This window comes from Cladophialophora psammophila, assembly GCF_000585535.1.
Source record: "Cladophialophora psammophila CBS 110553 chromosome Unknown aczJe-supercont1.9, whole genome shotgun sequence".
In the NCBI taxonomy this organism is placed as follows: domain Eukaryota; kingdom Fungi; phylum Ascomycota; class Eurotiomycetes; order Chaetothyriales; family Herpotrichiellaceae; genus Cladophialophora; species Cladophialophora psammophila.
The window spans coordinates 278,694-303,181 of NW_006912930.1; the positions used below are offsets into that span (position 1 = coordinate 278,694).

The 24,488-nt window shown below is 51.6% G+C and overlaps 8 protein-coding genes across 8 annotated transcripts; 3 read left to right on the plus strand and 5 right to left on the minus strand.

Annotated features, from left to right (window-relative positions):
• Positions 1 to 3,832: 3,832 nt before the first annotated feature.
• On the minus strand, positions 3,833 to 5,937 carry A1O5_06312 (uncharacterized protein; the record flags this gene model as incomplete). The annotated part of the gene is made up of 5 exons (XM_007746906.1): positions 3,833 to 5,050; positions 5,171 to 5,422; positions 5,480 to 5,579; positions 5,666 to 5,852; positions 5,916 to 5,937. 5 exons carry the CDS (start codon positions 5,935 to 5,937, stop codon positions 3,833 to 3,835), a joined length of 1,779 nt encoding a protein of 592 aa, XP_007745096.1.
• A 492-nt stretch (positions 5,938 to 6,429) lies between these two features.
• Positions 6,430 to 8,211, plus strand: A1O5_06313 (uncharacterized protein; the record flags this gene model as incomplete). The annotated part of the gene is made up of 1 exon (XM_007746907.1): positions 6,430 to 8,211. One exon carries the CDS (start codon positions 6,430 to 6,432, stop codon positions 8,209 to 8,211), a length of 1,782 nt encoding a protein of 593 aa, XP_007745097.1.
• Positions 8,212 to 9,035: 824 nt separating this feature from the next.
• On the minus strand, positions 9,036 to 9,951 carry A1O5_06314 (CDP-diacylglycerol-glycerol-3-phosphate 3-phosphatidyltransferase; the record flags this gene model as incomplete). Its single annotated transcript, XM_007746908.1, has 2 exons — positions 9,036 to 9,777; positions 9,926 to 9,951. 2 exons carry the CDS (start codon positions 9,949 to 9,951, stop codon positions 9,036 to 9,038), a joined length of 768 nt encoding a protein of 255 aa, XP_007745098.1.
• A 1,337-nt stretch (positions 9,952 to 11,288) lies between these two features.
• On the minus strand, positions 11,289 to 13,418 carry A1O5_06315 (tRNA uridine 5-carboxymethylaminomethyl modification enzyme GidA; the record flags this gene model as incomplete). The annotated part of the gene is made up of 2 exons (XM_007746909.1): positions 11,289 to 13,251; positions 13,303 to 13,418. 2 exons carry the CDS (start codon positions 13,416 to 13,418, stop codon positions 11,289 to 11,291), a joined length of 2,079 nt encoding a protein of 692 aa, XP_007745099.1.
• A 1,297-nt stretch (positions 13,419 to 14,715) lies between these two features.
• A1O5_06316 (uncharacterized protein) lies at positions 14,716 to 15,793 on the plus strand (the record flags this gene model as incomplete). Its single annotated transcript, XM_007746910.1, has 3 exons — positions 14,716 to 15,013; positions 15,056 to 15,116; positions 15,265 to 15,793. The coding sequence occupies 3 exons, from the start codon at positions 14,716 to 14,718 to the stop codon at positions 15,791 to 15,793; spliced, it is 888 nt and encodes a 295-aa protein (XP_007745100.1).
• A 252-nt stretch (positions 15,794 to 16,045) lies between these two features.
• On the minus strand, positions 16,046 to 17,308 carry A1O5_06317 (uncharacterized protein; the record flags this gene model as incomplete). The annotated part of the gene is made up of 1 exon (XM_007746911.1): positions 16,046 to 17,308. One exon carries the CDS (start codon positions 17,306 to 17,308, stop codon positions 16,046 to 16,048), a length of 1,263 nt encoding a protein of 420 aa, XP_007745101.1.
• A 597-nt stretch (positions 17,309 to 17,905) lies between these two features.
• On the minus strand, positions 17,906 to 20,762 carry A1O5_06318 (leucyl-tRNA synthetase; the record flags this gene model as incomplete). Its single annotated transcript, XM_007746912.1, has 2 exons — positions 17,906 to 20,260; positions 20,313 to 20,762. The coding sequence occupies 2 exons, from the start codon at positions 20,760 to 20,762 to the stop codon at positions 17,906 to 17,908; spliced, it is 2,805 nt and encodes a 934-aa protein (XP_007745102.1).
• A 1,384-nt stretch (positions 20,763 to 22,146) lies between these two features.
• On the plus strand, positions 22,147 to 24,016 carry A1O5_06319 (uncharacterized protein; the record flags this gene model as incomplete). The annotated part of the gene is made up of 2 exons (XM_007746913.1): positions 22,147 to 22,189; positions 22,242 to 24,016. The coding sequence occupies 2 exons, from the start codon at positions 22,147 to 22,149 to the stop codon at positions 24,014 to 24,016; spliced, it is 1,818 nt and encodes a 605-aa protein (XP_007745103.1).
• Between the last annotated feature and the right edge of the window lie 472 nt (positions 24,017 to 24,488).

Genomic DNA, 24,488 nt, shown 5'->3' on the forward strand with positions numbered 1-24,488 from the left:
TTCCTTTCCCCTTTACGAGGGTCAGGAAGAGGTCTACTACGTCGCAGGCTCTTAACTTTCCCAAATCATCCACCTTCATCCACTGTGTAACCGCCAGCATTCCATCCCTAGCGCTGCCATCTGCTTCAAAAGGATGCTGATCAAAGGAAGCTACAGTTTCTATTACCTCAGTGGACCAGAACGCCGAGGTCCCGAAACGATCGGCAAAGCTCAGCTGTCATCTCACGCCAACTCGCCACTCGAAATATCCACCTCAGCTTGCTTGGACCCAGCGAGACCTTGCCTATGAATACAACAGAAGAAAAAGACTTACCGAGCGGGATCCGTCCTCAACCGAAACTGTCCTAGGCGCTGATTATTACAACCTCCTGCTCTGAGATCTGTACGGAGCATGAGACCCGTCGAGCCCGTCATCCAACTCGATTGTGGCCGGGCTCCGCAGTCTACTTTCTTGCGGTGTAGGGAGAAACAGGTAGGGTGATGCTCGAGGAGCGGACAAGGATCAAAGCTTGATCAGTGAGTTGGAAAAGAGGAGGCTTGCCACATGAAGCAATTTGGAGGGTTCGTTGTTTGCTGCAACACCCCAGTCACCACCAGTGGTGCTGTGAACAAACACCTCCAAGTCTAACCCCTACTATCCATCATGGCAACGACATGGGGCTCCTGAGCCCATCAGGCACAACCCTTGAGCACCACTTTCTGTCCTCTAACAATATCTTGGTCTCTTCGACCTTTCCACATGCCTTGGGACATGTTGCATTGGCAACGGGGAAGACTCCGTCTACGAAGTATTAGGATCGTCATCGCCTGCTATGACGTGCACCGGGGGCTCCGGAGTCAGCCGCGACTTTGAGAGGTCGAGGACTTGGGACTGAGATAATTTCTTTCTACAAAGAGCCGAAGTCCAACGCGCAGCTTCAATATCCGAAGCATGGCAACCTCAGCGGGTGTATTACATAGAAAGGACAAAACTCCGAGAGGTTTCCAAGTGATTAGCTGATGTCCCTTGCGCTCGACCAATATACGAAGGCCTGCCAGGTCTAGGCTTGTGGTATCTCCCATCGGCATCCACAATATCTAGGACCAATTCAATGCGAAGCTTGTCTGGACAGAAGAGGCTTGGTCAGCGACAGGTCTAGGCCTCTCTATTTGGCCCGGTGCACTACGGAGATCAAAAGAAGTCGGTGCTGTTCGACAGCCACCCGCAAATCTGAACTGTGTCGAATATGATCTTCTGTTGTTTTGCTCATTCCTTCATATCCCTGTTTTCTCCTGCACGATTGCGAGAAGTCCACTCCCTCCTGGCCAAGTGCGCAGGGGGGGAAAGAGAGAGAGAATCGTGAATTAGGCCCTAAGAACACTTATGGATCTCGCTTCCATTAGCCCTCAAAGTCAAACTGGAGGAGCTAAGCACTATTGCTTCAAACACATCACAATATGCAACCGTGGTTTGATCCCTTCAACCGAGTGCAGCATCGCTACTGGGAGCTACTGGGAAATAGATGGCATCCACAGGGCACATCTGCCTCTGGGCTGCAGAAGCCTGGCCGCTTTCGCCTACTCGATCGTTCCGCTTTTTCTTGCGAATTTCATCTGCACCCTAGTCACAGGTTGGGGCAAACCTACACACCCCCCCCCTTTTTCTTTTCTGGACGTCCACGGAAAGGTTGATCTCTTCTTCCATCGACAAGGACAGTAGGTTGCAGAGTCACTCTGAAATGACTCAGAAAGACGGCTTTTTGCGTAAACGGGCAATTATCGCCAACGTTTTCTTTCCTCGGAATGCGTCACTTCTCTCGTGGAACACCCGCTAGATGATTCGGCTTAAATACTTTTGATGTACACTGCTCGCCCGTTCAGTCTCGAGACTCTGGAACTCGAAAGGTCAACCATAATCTGGGTACTGTGCATTGAGCCACTTCCGTCCTGTAAGTTCCGGACACAACCCTGCACATCCCACTCTTTGCCGCGTTTTGTTTCGATGTCTATGCCCTTCTCCAATACCTGTTCGGATCTAAATCATGACACACTTAAACTATAGCAGGGGCTACCTTCTTGATGTACTTTTGTGCATGGTCCGTACTATCATGTTCCCTCAAACACTATCGAACAGCTAGATAGCCACGAGCTCGCAGGAATAGCAGCGCTATGAAGCTAGAACAGATTCCGCGATCCTTTAGTTAGGCATACCTGTCATTGCATTGATCAGATCAATTCACCTCGGCTGCAACTGTCCTCACGATTCATCGACCTCCCCAGGAGCCAAACACTAATGATCGAGGCGTTGAAATGGAGAAGAACATTTTTACAGCCTCTGGCAACCAAAACGATTGGCGAGGAGTGTCCGGGCAAAATACAAGAAGATGGGATGCGGTCTGGGTCGTAGGTTCCTTCAAACCACGGCTTGATGTCGCCCTTTGAATTTACTTGTCCTGGTGCTGAAGACTCTCCACAACTGAGAGACTCAAGATCGAACGCAACCGCTTGCATACCGGCGTTCTGCCCGAGCCCTCAAGTCACGCTCTTCTGACGGTACGCCTGTCCAAAGTACAACCAGCATAGGCTTCTCTCTCTATGCTTCGATCTTTCACCCTCTTCAAAGCGTCCTTTTCATCATTGCTCTTTCGTGGCAACTAGGAGCAACAACCAGATGGATCATGCCGTTTAGCAGGACTAATTAGTTCTGCTTGAGATAGAACACCCCACTGCTCTGGGAACCGAGAAAGGAAATCCCAAAAATGGAAGTCCCCAAAAGGCTATACGTTCACCCGGCACATATTGCCGTCCACATGGCATAGAGATCTCGAGATCTATACCTCCGGCATAGAGCCGCACCGCACCGCATCGCACCGCACACCGGCCATTTTCCGAGAGATCAGGCACGAGGCCAGGATATGAAGACGCAGGTACGCAGGACTAGTAGGGATGGTGGTCTAGCTTCAAACGCAAATGTAAGTTGATAACATGCCCGAGAAGCTTTTGTCGGCTGGTTGATTAGGCCGATACCGGTCTACCAATGGTCGTCGTCTTTGTTTACAGCCTCGCCATCTCCACATGTGGTGAAAGTCGCATATATTATACGCAACTGTTCAGGTCCGGCAGCCGGGGGACCCGGTCTGGATATTCTCCCAGCAGTGTCGACAATGGATCCGAAAAAGCCCGTTCCCGAAGAACTCTGGCGTGTGAAGATATTCAGAGCCCGCACGTCCCTCCCAGACTTTCTATTGCATTGGAGAAAAGCGCACCCGCTCGCGTTGATCCTTACGCCTTGCGGCGTGTTGTTCTGGGCCCTCGCCCCGTACCTCAGGAGAAGGACATTTGATATGAAATGATGGGATGCACTGTGGTGGAGAAGTGATCTGATCTGATCTGATATGATGTTGAGGAGGGTCATCAATGCATGCATGCTCGTAACCCGAGGCTGAATCCGTGAGGAGCAGGCCTCTGAAAGGTATGTTGACAAATCGGAAAGGAGAGGAGGAAGAGAAGGAAGAGAGAGATGAAGAAATGAAAGAGAGACGGAGAGAAACATTGAAGGCTGAATAAATATTGTGACTATTAGTTGCACCCATGACTGCGCCGCGGAGCTCCGAGACCGAATCTAGCTTGTGCCTACCTAGCATGTAACCCACTTCCACTAACTGCTCCAATGGGACCAGACTATGGAGTGTGTATGCCCATTCATTCATTCATTAATTCATCCATACTTCCTGTGATCTCTCCTGCGAGAATGATTGCTCTGCTGTAAGTCAATACTTCGCTGTGGCTGGAGGGAAGCGGTCATTGCCCCGGTTCATTCATCCAGGCATGTTCCGTTTCATTTCAATCCATTTCACTTCGCTTTCTTGTCCTCGGCCGTTGCTGTTGCAGCGGCGATGGCGTTCACAACATCAGCCTTGGCCTTCTCGTTCCCCTCGACGCCATTCTGTTCGCTGCCAAAGATGGGCGGCAGCTTTTTGCCGAGTTTGAGTTCGATGGCTTTCTTGAGGCCGTCGCCGCTGGGCATGGTGACTCTGCTGCCGCGGCGCCTGCGGGTCTCGATGTCTGCGCGGATCTCCTCGATGGCCTCGTCGATCTCGCGGGCCGGGTCGTTGGGCAGGCCCAGCGACGGCGGGTACTGGATCTCCTCAGCGATGGTCTTGCGCATGTTCATGTACGGGGCGTTGCGCTTGTCGAGGCGTTTGACCAGGGCCTTCTTGGCAGGGGAGGCGAAGAAGGCCATCGAGGCGCCCACGCCCACCACGGTGTAGAAGTACACCCTCGCCCAGACTTTCAGGGAGTCATGGAACCCCAGCACCACGAACGGCGCCGTCGTGAAGCAGAATGCCAGCTGCGTTGCCACGTAGCCCAGTGCATCGTAGTAGATCTTGTACCGTGTTGGCCGTGTGCCGTCGGGCGTCAGGAAAAACGGCCGCACGTACCGTCGGAAGTTCTTGGCTACCGTCTGGATAAACGCTGCCAGCACAAACGTCAGGTAGTATCCCGGGTAGAAGCCGTGCCACAGCGCCGAGGTCAGGAACGTCGCGAGAGTGGCGCGGAAGCCTGGCTTCTTGCCCTTGGGTGTGACGCGCAGATAGATATAGTTGCGGAGCCATTTGTTAGTGTTCTTGTTCCAGTTGTCCAGGTAAGCGCGCGAGTTCTGCGCCGTCTCAATTCCCCACGGGTTGACGTTCTCGAGGTGGTCCCATTTCGCCTTGCCCGTTTTCTCGTCGATGCCGTTGTAGCTGATCCCCGCCATGATGCAGGCGCCCTCCGTCAGCGACCACACGCCATAGTATTTCGTGCGCGTGGCGAAGCCGAGCATCTGGAGCAGCCAGACGCGGTAAGGGAACGAGTATTTCATGTATTCGTCCGAGAGAAACAGCGGGACGTAGTACCACCGGGAGAATTGCAGGAAGGCACCGATCCAGAGGAGACCGCCGATGGCCTTCCGGGCTGCTGGGCCTGCCGATTGCGGGGCGCGGCGTTTTCCCTTCGAGGGAGGCGCTGCTTTGCTGCTTGCTGGAACAACATATATGCTCCCGTCGAGCCATCGCTTATAGTCCGCGTACTATAATTCATTCCAATGCAACGGTTAGCTACGCGATGTCTTTGGTTTTGGTGGGGGGGGGCATCAAGTCTCATTTGCGTCGACCTCCTAAGCGATGATATATGGAAGAGGGTTGCTTACTTCAAATGCGGGACCGGTGAAGATGGAGGGGAAGAAGAAAACATAGCCAGCGAAGTCGAGCAGGTCGGGCATCTTGTACACGGCGCGCTCTTTCTGGGCGTCGTTCAACAATTCACCCTTCAGTCTTCCATCATGCACGTTCCAGCTGAAGCCGTGGAGTTTCATTATCGTGACCATTTGGCCCCCAGTTATATCAATAAGACTCGGATCAGCGATCCTTTGTCGTTCAATGTGGCTGATTGACATGTGGCCCTAGTGTCATTTGTAAGCATAACGCGAAGAAAACGGGGGCTCTTTGAGAGAGCAAACCATCAAAAACCAAAATACTAGCCACGGCATCAGGGAGCCATCGACATAGTATGCTATTAGGTAGGTGCCAATTGCGTCTATGAGCAATGTAACGGTTCCACTACAGCAGCATTCTTTAGCCCTGTACTTAATCGACGGAGCGATGAAAATGATGCTAAAGGTATTTCATACGGAAGGAGAACTTACTCCCAAAGATCATAAACGCCAAGGAGATAGAAGAGGGTGATGGCAACGCTGAATATGTTCTTCCATTGTGGTTTGTCGTCGGGAAGGCGTTTCAAGATAGCAGCCAAAGGGTACGAAAGTAAAAAGATCGTCAAGAGCTTGATCTCATCGACAGATGCCCCGATGGCATTGGAGAGCCAGAGAAAGGCTGAAAGGGATAGTCAGTAAGCTCTCCTGGGGAAAGACATGGGGGCGGAGTGGACCAACTCACGAATGTCTATCCCTGGCAGCATTTTTGTTGACCGCCCAGGCTCTCAGTCTATACGCAGAAGATCGAGAGGATGCTTGAGAAACAGTGGCCTTGGGAAACAAGCAGACATTGTTGAGGGAATGGACTGCGAACTGGAAACACAAGAAATGAGAGATGAGGAAACGTGGGGGAAACATTTTTTGGGACGTGGAGGAAGTGGAAGTGAAGTGGAAGATGACATCAAACATCGAATCGGGTCACATGCCAGGCACCACGCGCTCTCGCTTTGGTCTTGGCAGCAGCCTCGTCACCGTCGTGTCTCCTGCGGCACCTGCGGCAAGGCTCTACATGACCCCGACCAAGCTCACCAGACCCAGACAGCAGATCCAAACTACACTAGTTACACTCTGTCTTTCTCGAGAGTCCTACTTGTGGCTCTTGCTGACCTCTTCTGGCAGCCGTCCTCATGATTACAATGTACCGGTAGCTCACAGTTCCGCTCCCAGTCCCTCCTCCCGTCGGATCAGCCATCACCATGGACGTCGCTTCAGCGATTTCGGGCTACATCTCGAAGATTGCTGGCGTTGGTGAAGGCGCTGCCGCCTCTCAGAGTCAGAAGATGAAAATTCTCCTGCTAGATTCCGAGACAGTCCCCATCGTATCTACCGCAATCACCCAGTCCGCCCTCCTTCGATACCAGATCTACCTCATTGACCGAATCGATAACCCTGCCCGCGAACGCATGCGGCACCTCAGATGTCTGTGCTTCGTCCGCCCATCTCCGGACTCGATCCAGTTCCTCATCGATGAGCTGCGCGAGCCCAAGTATGGCGAATACAACATCTACTTCAGCAACATCATAAAAAAGTCCTCGCTAGAAAGATTGGCCGAGGCGGACGATCATGAGGTGGTGAAGGCAGTCCAGGAGTACTTTGCAGATTACATTGTGGTCAACCCAGATCTGATGACCTTGAGCCTGGGTTTTCCCAAACAGAGACTATGGAGCCACAGTCCAGACATCTGGAACACCGATGCATTGCAAAGGACCACCGAGGGTGTGGTCGCCCTTCTATTATCACTGAAAAAGAACCCGCTGATACGGTACGAGAAGAACAGCCTCATGGCGAAGAAGCTAGCCACCGAAGTCCGCTACCAGATCACCCAAGAAGAACAACTGTTCGATTTTCGCAAGACTGACACTCCGCCACTGCTACTGATTTTGGACCGGAGGGATGATCCTATTACTCCACTACTCACCCAATGGACGTACCAAGCTCAAGTCCATGAATTGCTCGGCATCTACAACGGCCGAGTCGATCTGAGCGCTGTTCCCGACATCCGGCCAGAGCTCAAGGAAATCGTCCTCTCGCAGGATCAAGATCCATTCTTCAAGAAAAACATGTATCAAAATTTCGGCGACCTGGGCGGAAGCATCAAGGAATATGTCAACCAGTATCAGACCCGAACCAAATCCACCGCCCAGATTGAGTCAATAGCCGACATGAAACGCTTTGTCGAGGACTACCCAGAGTTCCGAAAACTCTCCGGCAATGTCTCTAAACACGTAACTCTGGTCAGCGAACTCAGTCGTCGTGTCTCGGCAGACTCACTGCTTGACGTCTCAGAATTGGAGCAAAGTTTAGTCTGCAACGACAATCATGCTGCCGATCTCAAGACCTTACAGCAACACATTCAAAATCCGAGCATCCCTGCAGACAATAAAATCCGCCTCGTAGCGCTCTATGCCATCCGCTACGAACGCAACCCCAACAACGCCCTGCCTGTTCTCCTTGACTTGCTTACTTCCGTAGCCGACGTCCCTGCGTATAAGATCTCTATCATTCCCAAGCTTCTTGCTTATCATCACAGTCTTCAGCCTGCTCCCGTTGGTGGAGCTACCGGCTTTACCGACCTTTTCGACTCCGGTTCTTCTCCATTCAGCCAATTCCGCCGCAATTTGAATCTGAAGGGCGTTGAGAATGTATACACACAGCACTCCCCGCGTTTGGAAAACACGCTTCAGAATCTCATCAAGGGGCGATTGAAGGAACTACAATATCCCTTTGTGGACGGACATCATACGCGGGATAAACCTCAGGATATCATCGTGTTTATGGTGGGAGGCGTCACATATGAGGAAGCCAAGATGGTAGCGCAGGTCAACGCCTCGGTGCCGGGCGTGAGAGTGGTGCTAGGAGGAACAAACGTGGTTAACTCAACAATGTTCCTGGAGGAGGTGGATGATGCGGTCGGAAGCTGGCCGGATCAAGGTCCTGCGACAGCGAGAGAAAGACTGGGCAGAGCCGTAGGAAGGTGAGAGGCCCCAGGGCATTCAGACTAAAGGGACTTATATCTCCTCCGTCGACCCTTTTCAAACCCATTTGATCTCAGACATCCCGCCAAAAAATTAATGTCGAAGCACCTGCTTCTCCACAAGTCTGTGGTCTTCGGGGCAAGGCACCGCCCTGTCGCTTGTGTTTGCTGCAATCGGTGGCAGGATCGAATCAGTCCTGTGCTGTTATAACAGGGACTGTCCTCAAAGACGAGGTCTACTCCAAGCCCGAAGCATGCCAGTACCGATGCTGGCGGCAACTGAAAGTATGCTGCCTCGAGGGCGGCCAGGTAACGCGGTGATCCCATTGAGTGACGATTGCTTTGATCGACTTTTTTGGATCTGGTGACTACCCGTCTCGGAAGACTGGATCCCACGACAGGATCACCCAGGAGAGGAATGGATTCAGTAAGGGAAGCTCCTGATAGGCAACTTACTGTTCCGGCTTTTCAACGTGAGAGCACCACTCGCCGATCGCCCTTCTTGTCTTTGGCCGGATGTCCTATCATACACGAGCATCATGCAAACCCGAGCAGCTGGTTCAGCATTGTGCGCGCAGCAGCCTCATGCATTCGTGCTACGCGACCGTTGGCATTGTGAATGGATGGACGACCAGGCTTAAGATCCGTTGTACCGTCGAGTAAGGATGTTCTTGATACTGGACAAGACCGTTGACGGAGGGTGATGATACAAGCACAGCTGTGCGACTAATACACATGATTTTCCCTTCATGATGATGGTGAAGGACCGCTTGGCTCTTTCTTCGCTTCCCCATCCATACCTCAGCTCAGTTTTTCCCTTCTCCCCTTTCATCCTTCTAGTTTTCCCTTCTCCCCTTGTTCCTCCCTTGTCAATATTCTCACGGCCTGTTTATTCCCCAAGTAACTCAATCCGCTCCACACCGTCGTCGCAGCTACAAGATAATACCAACCTTCCATGACGCCCCAGAGATTCCACGTCTCGGTAAACCACGCGGGCAAGACGGGCAGCAACATTGCATTGCCGACCAACAACAACTGCAGTAAAGTATTGATCTTTGAGATCTCCGTCGGATGGACCTCGGCCGAGGGGAGTGAGAAGTCCCAATATCGCGTGAACGTCTTGGGCGGCGGGAGGGAGATCCAGCGGAAGTAGATAGCCGAGATGGCCAGCCCGACATCCCTGCCTAGCACGATCACGGCCAGCCATAGGGGCAGGGTGCCGTTCGCGGTGAGTGTGACCACGCACGTGGTCATGAGGATCTTGTCGGCCATTGGGTCGATGACCGTGCCGACGACCGTTTGCGAGTGGAAGCGCCGCGCCAGGTAGCCGTCGATCAGGTCCGTGAAACCGGCGTAGGCGAATAAGGCCAGAGCCGTCAGGGGTTCGTGGTGGAGCACGAAGTAGCCTATCATGGGCGCTGAGAGGAGTCGGGACAAAGTGAGGGCGTTGGGGATCGTGTAGATGTTCTCATGGGTCTGGGCCTGGGTGAGGGATCGGGGCAGGCGGGGTGGGAGGATCGTCGATGTGGTCGGAGGTGGGATTGGAGAGGTTGGTGAGGGCTTGAGGCCGCTGGGGAGAGGATATCAGCGTGTATCTTTCCATTCGAATGAGTAGTGAGCAGATGACAAAGGGAACCGGTGAGATGTCTTCCATTCAGGGGGATTATAGCTTGCTCTGATGTCCATCGACAATGATGTTCCTGTAAGACCATACTCACCCTGGCCGGGAAGCAGAGCAAGACATCTGGACTCAGCCGTATACAGAGTCCAACCACTGGAAAAAGTATATACTTTTCCCTTCGTACCCAGGGAAGCACAGTGGCTGTATTTCTCAACCACTTCGACACCTCTAGAAAAGAAGGTAAAGCTGTGCTCTGGACTGATGAATGCTTTCTTCCCGAACACCGAGAAGAAAAGGGGAAAAGAAAATCAGGGAAAAGATATCGTCGCCGTGACGTACCTACTGCTAGTTTCCTCCTGCGTATTATCAGGCCCCTTGCGGCCATTTGCATTTGATATCGAGGGCGTGGTCGAAAAGTTGCACTCGCGGGACAATCGACTGACCATCACGCCACGCGAACGGAAGCCACTCGAGGTGTGAAACGCTGAAATTCTCATGCATGATCTGCTTGAACGCTCTGTCGTCAGCTGATATGTGTGTTTTACTGGTTTTCATACCTCCCCAACGGGGCATGAAGGTGAGAATGAAGACGAAGAAGAGAAGAAGAGGGTGTCGTTGTACCTTGTTATCGAAAGAGAGGGTGAAGTTGGAGCTCTGCCATACCAAATACCCCCTGTCCACGAGTGCGACGACAGTGTAGGAGTTGAGAAAGAGCAACTCTGATCAGTGCTCGCTATTCGTCTGCCGTGGCCGCTTCGGTGCCTGTTCGACGATCGTGGCAGAGCAACGCGGTTCCAATACCTCGAGGGCAATGAGAGAGGTCTAAGAGCAGACAACCTGGCGGCGGCGGCGGCTCGACTCATTGCCGCACCGGGCCAAAGTGTCACCGTCGAGCTTGCCAGAATCTGGACATTTTGTTGGGCTGAAGGGATCATTCAAGTCTAGACTACCTAGTCGCGAAGCAATACCTCGAGACAAAAAAAGGAGAGGGAAAAGAATTTCCCCCCTGACTGGCTGACAGATTGATGGACCTAGATGTTGCGAGGGTGCCTAGGCCTGCTGGCTGGGATATAAGAATGTCTCTCTCTCCAGCGAATTGTTGAAGCGAAGTCGAAGGAATGGGTTGGATGCCAGATGGGCAGACCGAAAATAATCAGACTGTAGACGCAACACGCGTGGAGAAAGTTGACGTTGAGGTTTTGGGAAAGGACGTGGCTGACTAAGCGTCGGGCTGTGGTTCTGCCGCAGGGTAGATCCAATACGCAGAGAAAAGAGAAAGCAATGGTTGAGCTGCTTATGAGCCAATACAATCGTGAACAAACCGTTCGAATGAGACATGAGGAAGACAGCAGTGTTAAATATTCTGTCGCCGCAGAGAGGGAAGAGGGCCGCTAGCATTCGAGACGCCGTCGCTATGTAACCTTCCTCGATTCAATTGTACAGCAGCCAGAGTTATCATGTTATACAGCAATAGCTCCTCCAAGCCGAGCACTATCGCCTTGAAGCATCAATTCTCCTTCTGGCATCTTGCTGCGGCCGTTCTTCTTCGCGTACTTCAATAGCCTCAGCGCGCCATGTGGCGTGACACCCTCCACCCTTCTCGCCATTCCCACACTGGCAGGTCGCACCAGCTTCAACACCTCTCTCTCTCCAATGCTCAACCCAAACACCGAATCATAGTCCAGATCCGCGGGTAAGGCGAGGGACTCGTCTCTTGCAAACGATTCGGCGGCTTTCTGTTGGAAGGAGATGTAAGGGGCATAAAGGCTTTCGATTTGTACTCTGTTCTGGACCTTGCTTGAGTAGTTGGAGATCGATGGGAGAGATTGGACGCGGTCAGCAATGCTTTTCATGTCGACGCCCGTCACCCGTAGCATGTCGAACGCGCTCCTGCGGTTTGAGTCGATGCGTGAAGGAAATCCCATTTTCACCCATTCTGTGCTTGGATATTGGACTTCTTCAAGTTTGCTTTGCAACTCTGCCATTTGGTCCCGAGTGCTTGTGAAATGCGCCCAGCGCCTATCACTCACGACGCCGACCTCGCGGCCTTTCTCTGTTAGACGCAGATCCGCATTGTCGGAACGACAGCTCATGCGGTATTCGCTTCGCGCTGTGAACATCCTGTACGGTTCGCTCACGCCCTTTGTGATGAGGTCGTCGATGAGGATGCCGATGAATGCTTCGGCGCGGGAAAGAGTGAATGGTCCTTTTCCTTGGGCGGATAATCCTGCATTTATACCTGCGACAATCCCCTGAGCCGCGGCTTCCTCGTAGCCTGTTGTGCCGTTAATTTGCCCGGCCAGGAAAAGCCCTTTTATGAGCTTCGTCTCGAGGGTCGGGAATAGATTTCGCGGGTCAATATAATCGTACTCGACACCGTACCCAGGTTGAAGCATTTTGACATTCTCCAGTCCCTTGACGGTCCTGAGCATGGCGTACTGTGCATCAGCTGGAACTGTCATGCTGATGCCATTGGGATAGATGATTGTGTTGGGCTCAAGGCCTTCGGGCTCCAACCAAATCATATGTCTTTGTTTATCCTTGAACTTGATGATCTTAGATTCCAGGGACGGGCAATATCGAGGCCCCTTGACAGTTTCCCGAATGTGAATCGACTTGTCCAGATTAGCTCGGATTATCTCATGGGACGCTTCATTCGTGTAGGTGGTCCAGCAATTGAGTTGGCCAGCATCTCCGATCTCAACGGTGTTATTCAGGTAGGAAAAGGGCGTTGGCGGTGAATCGCCCGGCTGCACTTGCAAAACGCTGAAATCAATGGTGTCACGATCCAATCGTGGTGGAGTTCCTGTCTTCAGTCGTCCCAATGTGAATCCGGCACTCCGTAATGACTGGCTTAGGCCAAAGGTAGCAGCCTCGCCCATCCGTCCGGAAGGATAGGCCTCCAGTCCAATATGTATCTCTCCACCAAGAAACGTCCCAGTAGTGATAACCACATGGGATGCAGGAATGACTTGGCCATCTTCAAGTCGAATGCCAGTTATACGTCCTTGCGATATCTTGTCCCCCGCATCGATATTCTCTCTTGAAACAATGATATCCGCGACTTTGCCTTCTAATATGCTTAGGTTTGGTGTTGACAACATCTCTTCCCGCATGTATTTCTTGTACAGATCTCGGTCAATCTGCGCTCGCGGACCCCATACCGCAGGACCTTTCTTGATATTCAACATTCGAAATTGGATACCCGCCTTATCGATTATGCGACCGGCGACTCCGTCTAACGCATCGATCTCTCGGATCATAGTGCCCTTGCCGATGCCACCGAAACTAGGGTTACAGGAACAGACCCCCAGATTGGATAAAGACGGAGTAACTAGCGCTGTGCGAGCGCCTGATCTTGCAGCGGCAGCACTGGCCTCTGTGCCTGCATGACCGCCGCCGATGACGACTACATCGTAAGGCCTGGATTGGGTCAGTACAAATGTGCAAACAAGGAAGACCAGAGGGGCATACTTGACGGCGTCCGCCACGGCCGCAAAGAAACGACGCTGTCGCAATAAAATACAAGACCTGGTTCGGGGAGTGTGGCCCCATTGAAAGGGGCTCGATTGCCGTAACACCGACCTCATGATGAAGTCGAGTCGGGGGTATGAGATACACGGATGCGAACAATGCGATAACTCTCAGCGGCGATGGCGAACAATTTGGGCCCATCGGATAAACTTCGGCATTTGGAGTACCTACAAGACGAGAGGGCAACAAGGGCGAGAGGGCGAGAAGGCGAGAAGGCTATTAATACTGGGTACCGAGTAAGGCTGTGCTCGGTCTGTGCACAGTCGAGAACTACATACCCAGCCTTATCTAGAGCGTTGAAGCCTTTACGTCCTCTTGCGCGAGCTCTGTCACCCAGCATTCATGTCAATTCAAACGCAGCACAATCCTTCTTATCAAGGCTTTGCGCCATGAGCTTTGGATTCTCCATCTCAGATTTCCTGGAAGTTGCGAAGTTGGTGGAAAGCACGAGGAAACGGTTCAAGGGAGCGCCTGTGCAATACAGTGCTCTTGCTGCTGAGTTCATATTTTTGCCTTGCATTCAGGAGTCACTTCCTCTCATCATTCCAGGACGCGAACACTTCAAATAGTTGTCGCCGACCTTAAGCTTCAGATCGAAGACGACCAGCTTGCAGATTCAATCATGCACGACTTGCAAAGTGCTATGAACAACTGCGAATCCGTCTTGAAAGACCTGAACCATATCATCGATGCCCACACTGAACTTGGTTCACCGGCTGCATTCCACGAAAGGCGGCAGCGTGAATATGGAAGCGCCTCAATCGGGATCCAAACGAGGCAAATCAGCTACGCTCTCGGCTCCAATCGTCCATCCAGCTACTGGCTACTATACGCCAATGTTTGGACAGGTGAGACCTAACACAGAGCCTGTACTCGGGAACCGCTGATCTCCTAGTCTTAGTTCACTGCAACACCGCATAGCTCAAGAGCTGGCGAATCAGGCTGAAACCGAACGGAAAATAGAGTCCAAACGTTCGCGGACTGGCTTGCGCAGGACACCTATTCTGAGCATCAACATGACTATTTCGCAAAGGTTCAAGTGGGGACAGGACAATGGATATTCAACTAACCATTGTACGGCAATTGGCTCAGTAGTGGGGGCCCCTCTACACTGCTACTTCCTGGCATTCCTGGGGCTGGCAAGACTTTTGTTGCTTCAGTCATCATCAATGAGCTAGCTGTCCGCACGTGTCTGTCAGGATGGCACTTCAGCTCTTGCGTTCTTCTATAACAGTTTCAAGAGGACGGCTACCCAGTCCCGCCTCCTCATCATCTCTAGCATGGTGCGCCAACTGTTTCTGCACAAACCACCAGAATAATGATGTGATCAAGAGCGTCTATGAGGAGCACAACATGCGCCAACCGGCCACGTATCCCAATCTGGAAGAAATGTGCGCGACGTTGGAAAAGTTGTTGTTGGGGTTCTCGACAGTCATCTTGGTGATCGATGCCCTGGATGAGTGTAAGGGACCAGAGAGACCTGACGAGAGGCCATGGAAATATATTCTCACCCTGATGTTTCAGATGCAAAAGAAGCTGGAGCCCCAGGTGGCTATCAAGGTGCTTGCAACTTCACGACCAGATCTGGAAATTGACGAATTTTTCCCAGAAGAGGAACGGCTAACAATCTACGCAAGAGATGACGACCTTGGTAAGTTTTGTGATTCGCTGATACCTAATATCAGGTGCTTAGCCCAGAAGATCGAGCTGCACTCAAGGATTAAAGAGGCTATCTGTGAGAGCGCTAGGGGCATGTAAGTGATGCTACCACAGGTTATTTCATTTCCTCCTCCTCCTCCTGCTGCTGGGTGCTGCTTCTTCTTCTTCTTCTTTTCTTTTTTCTTTTTTCTTTGTCTTTGTCTCTGTCTTTGTCTTTTGCTTGGCTGACTCTTGTCTCTTTAGGTTTTTATTGGCGAAACTGCACTGCGACACCCTCGCGACAAAAACAAAACCCAAGGACGTGTTACAAGCACTTAAGGCCTTTGGCGGGGATGGCGATGCTCTTGCTTACCAGGACACTCTCCAAAGGATACAGAACCAACCCAAAGAACACAGAGCACTCGGTAAGAAGGTCTTGGTTTGCGTCACCTATAGCGCTCGGCCACTAACTCTAGACGAACTGCGGCATGCGCTCGCCGTCGATGAAGAAACCAAAGAACTGGATCAGGAGTACGACTTAGACAATCCTGACGACGTGATCTCAAGTTGTGCCGGCCTGGTGACAGTTGACTCTGAGAGCAACATCATTCGTTTAGTCCATTATACCACACAGAGCTTTCTGGAATCGCTCAGGAACCAACTGATGTCAGATCCCCATGAATTCATAGCCAGTTGCTGTTTGAATTATCTGCACCTGGATGCTTTCGAAGGCCACCTCAACAACTATGGGTTTGGAAGTAGCCGAAAGTTTCCGTTCTTAAGATATAGATGATGTTGAATTACGTCCTGGTGCTTGAAACTTATTTCTTGAGCAGTCTACATAGCTCCAATTCCGGACTTTCACTAATCGCTCGCGTGCCGGCAGTATATAGTCATTTCCCTTTCTTGGTTGTATCCCTCATTCGTCGTTATTGCATGACCTGCATCCATTAACTTCAATGCCTTACCCATGTGTGGCTCATTGCTGCCAAAGGCACTCCTCCACTGGTTGAATAAAAAGGGGAGATAGGAAAATTTCCACCTTTTAGCCATCAGAAGCCAGGAACTCGCCCGTCCACCGAGCACCGGAGTCGTCGCCGCCGTCGCCCTGCTCCTCTAGGTCAGGTTCGGGCACGACGATGCGAAGCACAGGTACTCCACGGATCGTCCACCTCGTCGGCGCCTGCTTGAGTGGCGCGGGGTTCAGGTACCACTCAAAGGAGCCGTCAAAATTGACAACGCAGGGCCACAGACTGACCGCGTCGTACGAGGGAATCAGGCCGGGCTTGACGGCCCAGAAGTCTGCGAAGTCGCGCTGCAGCCGCTCCGCCACTGCGGTCGGCTTGTGTGGGAATTCCTGCGAGATGCGGTCCCTGCCCATCGTGAATGCCGCCGCGATCGAAGAAGGGAGCTTGATTTGTTGTGAGACGCCGCGTTTGGTGATGAAGCGCCACCATGGCATTAGGAGGCCATTGACCATGTTCATCGTCCACAGGGGTATTAGTGTGTGATCCTCGCCGCCGCCGCCAAGGACATCGACCGGGGGACTCTCAAAGACGAAGCTGACGTCGAAGGGCAGGGCCGGGAATTTCGGGTCGTAAGAGCAATACACCGGACCGTAGTGGCGGCGGCGCGACATCTCGATGACTCCGCAACACGCAGCGTCGCAGGACAGGTTGGCGCGCTGCTTCAGAAGGAAGTAGAGCGTCGTCGAGAGACTTCTGGAATAGTGCTTGACGCGCTGCACGACAGCCAGGAACTCGCCGCGCGCAGCCCACCCGCCATCATCAACAGCAGTCTGTCGTGATGTTTGTTGCTCTGACTGCTGCTGATCGTCCCCTTGGAGATCATCAGCTCCGTCAACACCAACCTCAACCTCCTGCGCTGCCACCGCAGGTATTAGGGGGGTAAAGTGCACGACAAGCGCGGTCCATTTGGACAGAGGCAGCCGCAAGATCTTCTCCAGCAGCAGCGTGCACCGGCACTCCTTGTGCCCGATACTCTCCAACAGCGGCTTGCAGTCGCAGGTCTTTTCGCCGCTGAGGCAGAAACGCAGCGGCCGGCGGAATACCTGACGTAAAGTCTCGCGCCGAATTGAGACGCTCGTCTTCAGCAACGACCGGATCGTCTCTAGATCGACGTCGTACCTAGCACCGTTCGAGACACGCAGCCCGTCGCCCACGACGTAGCCGATCACTCTGTAGGTTATCTCCTCGGGCAGGAAGGGAATATCCTTGTTGTTGTACCGCGCCTCCTGGGGAGGTGGTGCATGCTGCACTTTGGCGCCGGAGAGGGAATCGTCAATCATGATTCACGATGCATGCCACATTGGGGCAGACGGCCCGAGATGATTCTAAGACATCATAGAATATAGATAGACTATTCTCACGGGGAGGGTCCAGTAGTGGCGCTGATGATGCTGGCACAGAGCCTGTCTTATTGTTTCCACTCGGGAGATCAAGAGCGTCAGTGATGGCGGCGGCGCAATATAAGGAAAGTGGGCATGTCCAAGGACAAACGTGGCAGAAACGGAGAGGCGCTATGTATGGAGTAGAATCTGTCAAACGGTTTTAGCGGAAATTTTCAAATGACATCTATCCAAAAGCTGAAGGAGGAACTGTCTTCGTAGAAGGAAACGTATTTCAAAAAGCTAAAGGAACAGGCAAAGGGTGATAAGAATAGTTAAACCATCTGCTCGACGTGAGGAGGTTTGGAGTGACACGAGTTCACTCATGGAGATGGTAAAAGCTGGCAGAAGGGAGCACGTAGAATGTGGCATCCCGACTTCAATTTTATCTGTTGGTACATGGATTGGAGACTTCATCCCTCTGTTTCCCGGTGGTTGTATCGTACACAATGCTGAAGACGGCATGATGGGATCGTCTTAGAACGGTACTGTTCTGCCTCAGAACACAACGTTCAACACTTTCCCTCCGCTAACAATAATTACTCTTTTCCTTTTCTCCCAGTTGTTCTTCTCCGTCAGCCATACCCGCCCTTCTTCTGTTTCAAGCACAGCACGGATGATCTCTGCCTCTCGTGCTGCCGAGTCGGATCCAGCCCTGCTTTTCGGTGGAGGAGAGGGGACTTGTGCTGTGAACCGTAGTTTTCCATTTATCTGCACTGCGCAGGTGATGCTCGTTTTGCGGCTTCGCAATGCAACCTCCTGTTCCGAGGTCATGACATCGCCTGTCCACGGCACGTCGAAGATACTCCTTCTTTCCGCGTCTGGCACCACTCTTTCCCAGCATTCCTCTGCGAAAGCTGGTGTGATAGGCGCCATCATCTTCAGAAGCGCGGTGACGGTAACGTGGGCAATCGAAGGTGTCAGGTTGTTGATTCCGATCGCTTCTAAGCCGTTCGTCAGCTTGATGAGGTCAGAGACTGCCGTGTTCAAGCTATAAATATCTTTGGAGAATGTCTGCGAGATACTTTTACTGGTGCTTTGCGTCAAAAGTAGGGCGTCGGCGTCATTCGTGTTCAGGGTGTTCAAGGCAGGAATGCTGATCTGTGAGACATCATGTCGACCTGTCCGCTCCTGCACATCCAACTCAGAGATGATACGATTGACCCGACCAAACCATCTCTGTATCCCAACGATCTTTTCCTCGTCCCATTGTAGCACTTCACTGACTGGGGCGGCGAAAAGGATGTGAGCCCGTAGAGCATCCGCTCCAAACTTTTCGATGGCGACGGACGGGTCGACGCCGTTATGCTTACTCTTAGACATCTTTTCCCAAGTGACATTTGGGGCCTTGCCAGTTGCTTTGATACTGGCAACTTCGCCATCAAAATCGACCTCACTAGGCAGCAAGAACCGGCCGCTGTCAGGATCTGAGAACGTTTTCCCGTGAACCATCCCTTGTGCTATAAGTTGCTGGAAGGGCTCAGCATGCCTATTGCCGTCTGAAATAAGACATTCCTTGCACAGAAATTTGTAGATGAAACGTGCGTAAAGCAAATGCAGAATGGCATGTTCGACACCACCGACATACGTGTCCACAGGAAGCATATCGGCTGCAGATCGTTGTGAGAAGGGCTCCGCCTCGTTCATTGAGTCTGCGAAACGCATGAAATACCAAGAAGAGTCGACGAATGTATCCATCGTGTCCGTTTCTCGCTTGGCCGGGCCTTTACAGGCTGGACATTTGCAATTGACCCATTCCTCGATCTTGTCTAGTGGATTACCGGTTTGTCCCTTGACAGATGAATCGAGTCGAGGTAATACCACGGGAAGATCTTCCCTGGGTACAGGGACTGGTCCGCAGGTTGAGCAATGTATGATAGGAATTGGTGTACCCCAATATCTTTGTCGGCTCACCAGCCAGTCACGCAGCCTCCAAGACTCGACAGCTTCTGCGAGGCCATGTTCCTTCAGGTCAGAAATAATCTTCGTTCTGGCCTCATTGCTTGACAGACCCGCATAAGGGCCACATAAAGAAGTCAGCCAGCCGTCGGTTGTGTATGCCTCCGACACCTCGGCCGGATACATGTGACCGGCGCTATCATCCACAGGTTCTGGCGATATCGCAATGTTGACAGGATCTGAGGGCCTGTGAAGTTTCCAGAAGCTCAAATCGCGAGAGTCATGTGCTGGGACTCCCATCACTGCGCCTTCTCCGTAGTCCTCCAACACATATGGAGCGGCAAATACTGGTAACGGCTCAGTATTCGGGTCTCCGACCTGAGAAAGAGGGTTGAAGGCGTCAAGTGGTAGTTGGAAGCCTTCCTTGGAGTCCGGGGCGAAGGAAGCTCGCCTGTCAAGAAACAATTGTAGTTCAGGCGACTTAGCGGCAGCCTGGACCACCAGAGGATGTGTCATTGACAACGCAACATATTTCACCCCAAACAGCGTATCAGGCCGGGTAGTGAAGACACGGACGTGAGAAGAGTTCCCGGCGTCATCCCTTAAGCCAAACTGAATGCGTGCGCCTGTCGAGCGGCCAATCCAATTCCGCTGCTGGGTTACAACTCTTTCAGGCCACTTTCCTCCGTCCGACAGATAATGCAGGTCTCGTAGCAAGTCCTCCTTGAACTCTGTGATTTTGAAGAACCACTGGCGGAGTTTGATCTGTTGCACAAGGGCTCCGGACCTCCAGGAGCGTCCATTGTGGTCAACCTGTTCATTGGCGAGGACTGTTTTATCAACGGGATCATAATTGACCAGCGCCTCCGCTTGATATGCCAATCCACGGTGATACAACCTTAGGAAAATGTCTTGGGTGTGCTTGTAGAACGACGGCGAACATGTTGATATTTCCTACGAACAGTTGATCAGCATTATGTACATGTCTTCCATGCCTCTGACCTACAGCATCCCAGTTGAAACTTGTATTCATGCTCTTGAGCTGCTGTTTCATCTTTGCGATATTATCTTCCGTCCAAACAGCCGGATCAATGCCGCGCTCGATTGCGGCATTCTCTGCCGGGAGTCCAAAAGCATCCCAGCCGGTCGGATGAAGCACATCGAAACCTTGCATTCGTCGATAACGGGCAATAACGTCCGAGATGGTGTAGACGCGAAGATGCCCCATGTGAAGAGATCCGGACGGATAGGCGAACATGGGCAGGACGTAGGACTTGCGCGGAGGACTCGACTGTCCTACAACTTTCGGCTGGCTTGCCCATCTCTGCTGCCACTTAACATCGATGGCACGAAAGTCCAGGCGAGGAACTTGGGAGGCAGCTCGAATGGCGGTTGTGTGCAGGGTCCGGACAATGCGCAGCCTCACAGACTGGCGAGCATAGAGCCTCCCCTGCATAACCTCCAGCCCCTCCACCGCCGTCTAGGAGGAAAGAACGACAAGAAATTGTGAAGCACGATGAATTCTGGTAGGAAACAGATGCGGGCTGCGGCGACATGCAAAAGATTGCTGGAGGGAAGGTTGACCGAGTCCCGTGACTATGCGAAACGATAGAAATCTCGACGACGCTCGATTTCTTCACATTCTGCTTCTTCTCTGACTGACAAGCAATCATCTTCCAACTGTCCGGTGTCCAGACAGTCAAATCAGCTATGATGAGGCCTATCCCACTGGAGCGACCCATATCACAGACCTCACACCTGTCGCAAATACATGATCAACTCCTCTGTCGAAGCCGTAGAAGTTCCACTCACGTCTTTGGCAAGGTAGGGACGACTGTTCTCGCCAAACCATCGGAATCTTAACATTCAACGAACTGTATCGAAGCTCCTGCATCTTGTTGACTGACTGAGACGTGGATATGAAACCCTCTCTCACAGTTTTTGACCAGGAAGCGGATAGAACAAGGGAACAGCAGTCTCAAAAACAAATATGGTCCTTCTCCGTTTGCTGTCTCAGGACTTAACGGTCGGGGAGTTTCCACAAGCCCGTTGACTTACTAGGAGCACTTTGAGTCAAGGACTCCACGGCCATGGGTGAGAATAACTCTCAGGGTTGCGATGCATTTTGACGATTCGGTACTATCGATCTTGGTAAGTTGAGCAATCCATGTCCCACACTAGCTTGTCTGCTGGCTACGCGCAAGCTTTTTATATTTTGCAAATTTATTCTCTCTACAGCCAAATCTCCGTCTTCCAAGGTACATATATACCTCACACAAGCGGTACAACTTGCATTTGCAAGTGAAGGAATTCTGAAAGCAATTCTCGATTCAGATCACATGCTGCTTCGTATATACCTCACACCAGCAGTACAATTTGCTTCTGCAAGTGAAAGAGTTCTGAAAGCAACTCCTGGTTCCCATCACATGCTGTATAACGCTAGTACTAGCCACAGGCGCCGAGAAAATGCAATAGCATGTGTTCACCTATAGGTTATATAAACCTCCCTGATCTATCACCCATCGCCTGATTGGCTCATTCACAGCTTGAGTCGCTCCTTAGAAGGCTCGCGAGCTGGCGCATTCTTTCTCTTATCTCCTCAACGTGTCTCGATCTGGAGGTTCATCTGTGATATCACACATTCATGAACTTCTTGCCTAACTTTGCGACCAAACAACCACTGTTTGGTTGTGTCAGTGACCGAGGCAGTGTTCATTCCAAGACGAACTCAGATTTTCCGTCATTCATGAGCTTCAAAGTCGGAAGATTCAGACTTATATCACTCTCTGACTTGCTTTCCCTGTCATAGAAGGCAGACAATCTTCATTCGTCCTGTCAAAATGGCACCCATCACTGCTGTGTGGATGAATGGAATCAACAACAGTAACAAGGCACGCACATTTAAATGTCTAGACCTCAGCTAATCCTTTGGTAGGACATTTCCAGCCAATTCCGACCCATTCGCATTCTGCAAATGTCCAATCAAGTGCTCCTCAATTGGCGGCCATATTTAAGTCCCAAGTTGCAACTGTTCAACCTTCCACCGTCGAATACCCGAAGAACCACTTCCTTGGTATTCCTCAAGAACTTCGAGACGCCATTGTGGCATTTCTTATCCATTCCCAGCACGCCATCGGGGCTCGACCTTCGACCGGATGCGAGATATTTCATTTCGTCTGTCGACAGACATACCACGAATCATGCAGATGCCGAAATTCCCAAGCCACTGTACTAGTGCCTGCCAATCGAGCGAAAGAGTTCCTCATGACGACGTTGAATATAAACACGATCAAGAGCAATGTTTCCAAGCGTGTTAAAACTCTCTTCCTTGAAATCCCGCACAACAGCCACAGTAATGTCTTCCTCCAGATGGCCGAAGTTTTGAGACGTTCAACTCAGCTCGAAGAGCTCCACCTATTCGGCGTAGGAGTAGATGGTTATGGGGTCAAGACGAGTTCCACTACTCACCCTTGTGGTAAACATGATATTTCGATTGTACCATGGGTCCGCCGGCTAGCTATTGATGGACAGCAGTACCAACGTCGCCTGGCTCTGGTCAACAGCATTCCCTGGCTGGCGAAGCTGAGGGTCCTAGTTTTGGACAACCTCAACCTTCCTCTCCTTCAAGCACATGTCCTCAAGAACAAACCACGGCTACAGAAGTTGTACATTGCAGCAGATCCCCGGACTGTCCTACATGGCGAGTACATCAACATATGCCAGGCAGTTGGCAATCTCATATTCCCGGTGCACGAGCAAGCCCCTCCAGTGAGAGAACTACGTGTCGATTCGAATTCCATCTTCAGCACAAGTCGGGTCACCATAAAAATGGCTACTACTCTGGAAAGCCTAGAACTGGTGATTCCCGACATGGAATTCCAAGTGCATACGAACAAAATCAATTTCTATCAGGAGGCTACTTTCCTTCTGCATGGACTCCATATTGCCAAACGATTGCGCAAACTCAAAGTTTGTGTTCATGGTACCCTGTCGGAGGAAAGCTATCATTATGCAAACTTTATGGGGGCTCTAAAGGACTGCGTCTCACGAATGGAATCACTTCAAGTTATTGAACTTCATCTCCATTCTCAGTCGCCCTGGTTTGCTCGAGAATTCATTATAGCAGTGCCTCGGTCTGTCACTCGACTCTTCCTCACTGATCTGTTCATCTCGAGAGATGTGGTTGATCTCTCGGCCTTCATTGGTGAAAAAACAAAGACACCTTTGCAGGATTCAATTGAAACCAAGGAAGCCTACGCGATTGGAGAGGATCTCCAGAGAAAGGACTACATCCAATTCAGCGACAATCAGCTGGCTTTCGTAGGCTACGAGTATGATGTATTTCTAGGGCGGAGTGCAGCAAAGCAAACCAAAGATATGTTCAAATTTTTGAAGCTCAACGGCAGAATGCTGGACAAGGAACGAAACCGACATTTGGCTCCCCTGAAAGGAAAACACATACCCTTCAAGCAGAGCGGCGTCCGAGAATACTCAATGACGGCTAAAGCAGCCTGGAAGGCGAAAGTTACCAAGTATAGCAAAGAGCTTGTCAATTGTGGCTTGGATGACAACGAGTACTTTGGGATGGAAGATGTGGCAGAAGCGCTCTTCGAGGACGAACCCGTGGCTAAAGGTGGCCGCTACAGCTATCCAGCTGTCTATGAGGTCGAACCGGAATTCAAGTTTTCGAACCACTGGCTGAGCAAGTGAGGGGCGGAGGAAGCGAGGGAGTGGCTAATTTGAAGCAAGTCCACGTACAGAACTGAAGTTTGATCTGGGCTGGACATTGGAGCCGGTGGAGGTGCTGATCCTCTGCCATATTTTCATATCGACTGGGATCTAGAGGTATGATCTTTGACGGAAGTGGAGAGAGGAAAAGGTGAAAGTTTCAGAAATCCCCGATTAGAGGCAGAGCAATGAGATAGATAGCTGACAGACCGGGGGAAAATATCAATGAAGTGAAATAAATGAAAAAGTGTCTTGACCAAAATGCCTTTTTTATTCTCAGTGATTGTTTCCCGACCCGATCTGCCACCTGAACCAAAGAATATTACTAACCCTTGACTTCTACTTCGTACAGGGTACTCGGTACCCAGCCCTATCTTGCCCCAGGTATATCCGGCTCCCCGGATCGACAAAGCCACACGCCGTCTTCGAAGTCACCCTCCTGTCAGACCGCGAT